The sequence below is a fragment of the Triticum urartu genome, chromosome 3 (assembly GCF_003073215.2).
Source record: "Triticum urartu cultivar G1812 chromosome 3, Tu2.1, whole genome shotgun sequence".
In the NCBI taxonomy this organism is placed as follows: domain Eukaryota; kingdom Viridiplantae; phylum Streptophyta; class Magnoliopsida; order Poales; family Poaceae; genus Triticum; species Triticum urartu.
In genome coordinates, this window is record NC_053024.1 from 15379700 (window position 1) to 15382807 (window position 3108).

The 3108-nt window shown below is 56.2% G+C and overlaps 1 protein-coding gene across 1 annotated transcript; it reads left to right on the forward strand.

Annotated features, from left to right (window-relative positions):
• Window positions 1-1817: 1817 nt before the first annotated feature.
• LOC125547680 lies at window positions 1818-2903 on the forward strand. Its single transcript, XM_048711486.1, has one exon. The coding sequence runs from the start codon at window positions 2155-2157 to the stop codon at window positions 2596-2598; it is 444 nt and encodes a 147-aa protein (XP_048567443.1). The 5' UTR covers window positions 1818-2154; the 3' UTR covers window positions 2599-2903.
• The last annotated feature ends 205 nt before the right edge of the window (window positions 2904-3108 follow it).

Genomic DNA, 3108 nt, shown 5'->3' on the forward strand with positions numbered 1-3108 from the left:
CCAGACCCTGGAGTGCTTAGGATGTAGACCGGCGGGGACCTCTCTGCTGAGCCTAGGTAGGGCTACGACGTGTTGATCTTCCGAATCCGGGCATTGGCCCAGAAAAGTGTGTCCGACCAGAGTAATCAAGCGTGTTGGAAAACATGGTGCACCCTTGCGGGGAAGATTATCTATTAATAGTCGTGTCCATGGTAACGGACGTTCAGACTTATATCCTGATCTATTATAACTTGAAATGGATACTTGAAATATGTGGCTCCGGGATTACTTTCTCGCAGAGAGTCGAGGAAGTATCTCTGGGCATTAATACTACAACATGCTTGTTAATTATAAACTGCTATTCTATACTCTTCTACATGCTGCAAGATGCTTGGAGCTGCTTGAAGATGCTAGTCTTCGATAGGCTAGGCCTTCCCCTCTATTCTGGCATTCTGCAGTTCAGTCCACAGATATAACCCTTCCATTTGATACCAATGCATACTTAGTATAGATCTGATGCTTGTGAGTACTTTGGATGACTACTCACGGTTGCTTTGCTCCCCTCCCCCCTTCTTTCTTCCTTCTGGTTGTTGCAACCAAATGGTGGATCCCAGGAGCCAGATGCCACCCCCGACGACTACTACTACTACCCCAACGGTGCCTACTACTACGTGGAGCCCGCGGACGACCAGGAGTAGTTAGGAGGTCCCAAGCAGGAGGCCTTGCCTCTTCGATCGTTAATGTTTGTGCTAGCCTTCTTAAGGGAAAACTTGTTTAGCTTACTCAGATATTGCTGCTTCCGCTCACTCGCTTATGTATCGAGCTATGTATTCGAGCCCTCGAGGCCGCTTGTAATATGGAGCTTGTATGACTTTCATTTGTGTTTAGAGTTGTGTTGTGATATCTTCCCGTGAGTCCCTAATCTTGATCGTACACGTTTGCGTGTATGATTAGTGTACGATTGAACCGGGGGCGTCACAAACGCGCGGTCTCCAGCCCAGCGCGCTCGGTGGCGAACTTGGCAGCGGCGTTCTTGCCCTTGACGACCGCCCTCCGGTTCCTCCTCTTCGCCGATTCCGCGTCCATCTTTGAGAGCTCCGCCAAAGTGAGTTCCGACCGCGGCTTCTTCGGACCCTGGGCCGCCTTCTTCTTCACCTTTCCGGGCGGGTCGACGTCCTGGCCGCCGGAATTCGGCGGGGCGTCGGCCATGGGCGGGGAGGGTGGTGGACGGGACGTGGAAGGGTTTGGGGGGAAATGACGCGAAATGATGCGCCGGGCTAGTGCTTTGTGCCACCGACGGGTGGGCCAGGGAAGGACAAGCGTGCGTCCCGTCCATCCGCGCGCTGTCCGTTTCACCTCAAAACCGGTCCAAACTTGAGCCGGGATAGGTCGAAAGCGGACATAAAACGGATAAAAGTCCGTTTACGTCAGCACGCTGGACCGTTTAGTTTGTCTATTTTATCTTAAACGAACGCACCCGGACAGGATGGGGTCGCACGCTAGAGTTGGCCTTAGTCGAGGTACTTCCAGCCTAGCGAACGCCTCAAAACCCCTCCTCACCATGATAATCTCATCTAGAGATATGGAAGCTTGTGTTTTGGTCCTAGTCTAACTGGGATTCGAAGGCGACACACCACATACTCATGCAATACACCCGGTCTATACATTACACCTGGTCTTTGGTCTCTTTTGGCACCGAAATTCTCGCGTCTTTTAGCGCGGCGTTAGGTGGTAGCGCCTGACGGCGACACTGGGGGCTCCTTTTTCTTTTTGTCCATTGGGCAGACCACCTCCCGCGCCCCGCTCTCGGGGCCTCCAAATGGCGACGCGCCCTGCATTGCGGCCCTCGCACGTAAGCAAAACAAATCCAAGAATGTGCCCCGCCATAGACAATTCCCCTGCGACAAAAGCTTTTATAGGCGCCGTAGAGAGCGAGTCCAGTCCAAGGCGGCCATTATTTCTGGATCCTCCCCTGAATCCCAGGTCCCAGGTCCCAGGTCGGTCGTCCTCCCTCCATAGCCACGAGCTACGGCGGCAGCCGGACAAGAGTAGTAGTACCATGAGTGATTGAGCGGGAGCGGAATATATATTCGTAGCGGCCGGAGAGGCAGATAGAGAGAGAGAGAGAGAGAGAGAACGGTGGTAGCTGGGATACTCGGAGTCGGAATAGGAGAGATGGCTGCCGGGACGCTGCAGATCAGGCCGAGGGCGAAGAGCTTGTGGCTGCTGGTGCGCCGGCTGCTCTGCCGCGGCAACAAGCTGCGCAGACCGCCCGCGGGCGCCGGGGACCAGCAGGGAGACGGCTGCGGGGAGAAGAGGAGCCTACTCCTCGGCCGGAGCGGCTCGCTGGAGGAGCTCCTGGGCCCGGACGTCGCCGGCGCCGTCCGCCGCAGCGCCAGGAAGGACCTCGAGGTCCAGCACGTGCTGCTGCCCGAGCGGCAACGGCAGCATCACGCGGACATGGAGTTGGTTCGCCCCGAGGTAACCACGGCGGACGCGCCGCTGGCAGTTAGCGCCGCAGCCGTGCAGCAGTACCGGAGGTTCATGTTCGGCGGGTTCCGGCGGCGGCTCATGATGCGGAGACAGTGGCGGCCGATGCTCGTCGCCATCCCGGAGTGATCCGCCGTCCATCGGTCGTACCGACGTCGTGCTCCGTCCCGTGGAATCCGGCTGCCATGTTCGTGCGGACATGTGGGTGTAGCTTTTCTTTCGTGCTGTCGAGTTGTTCCGGCCCTTGCTTTGTTCGTTTCTTGCTGCGATCGCAGAGAGGTTGATGCTGCTGCTGTGGTGGTCCATGTAGTAGCGATGTTGGCACATAACTTTCGACATTGTTATTCTTGGAAGCATCTTCAACAAATCTCTGTTCAGCAGCTCATGGAATAAGTTTGGAGAGCGACTATACGACATGGACTGATTTTTGTTTTCGAGTTGGGTCACTTTGCTGTCCACCTTCCGATCTTCATCCTAGGGCTCCGCAGCCTTCTTCCTCCTGTTCCATACCTTGCTTCTCCTCCGCATGCGCCGGCGATGGCTCGGCCGTCCCCGTCCCCGCGGACTCGCCGGGGACGCCACGGCCGGCCGCGTCTGTACGTGCCTCATCTGTATAAGTTTTGCACGTTTATACTGTGA

Coding starts and splice junctions, on each gene's coding strand:
- LOC125547680 (XM_048711486.1), top strand. CDS start 2,155: ATGGCTGCCGGGACGCTGCAGATCAGGCCGAGGGCGAAGAGCTTGTGG.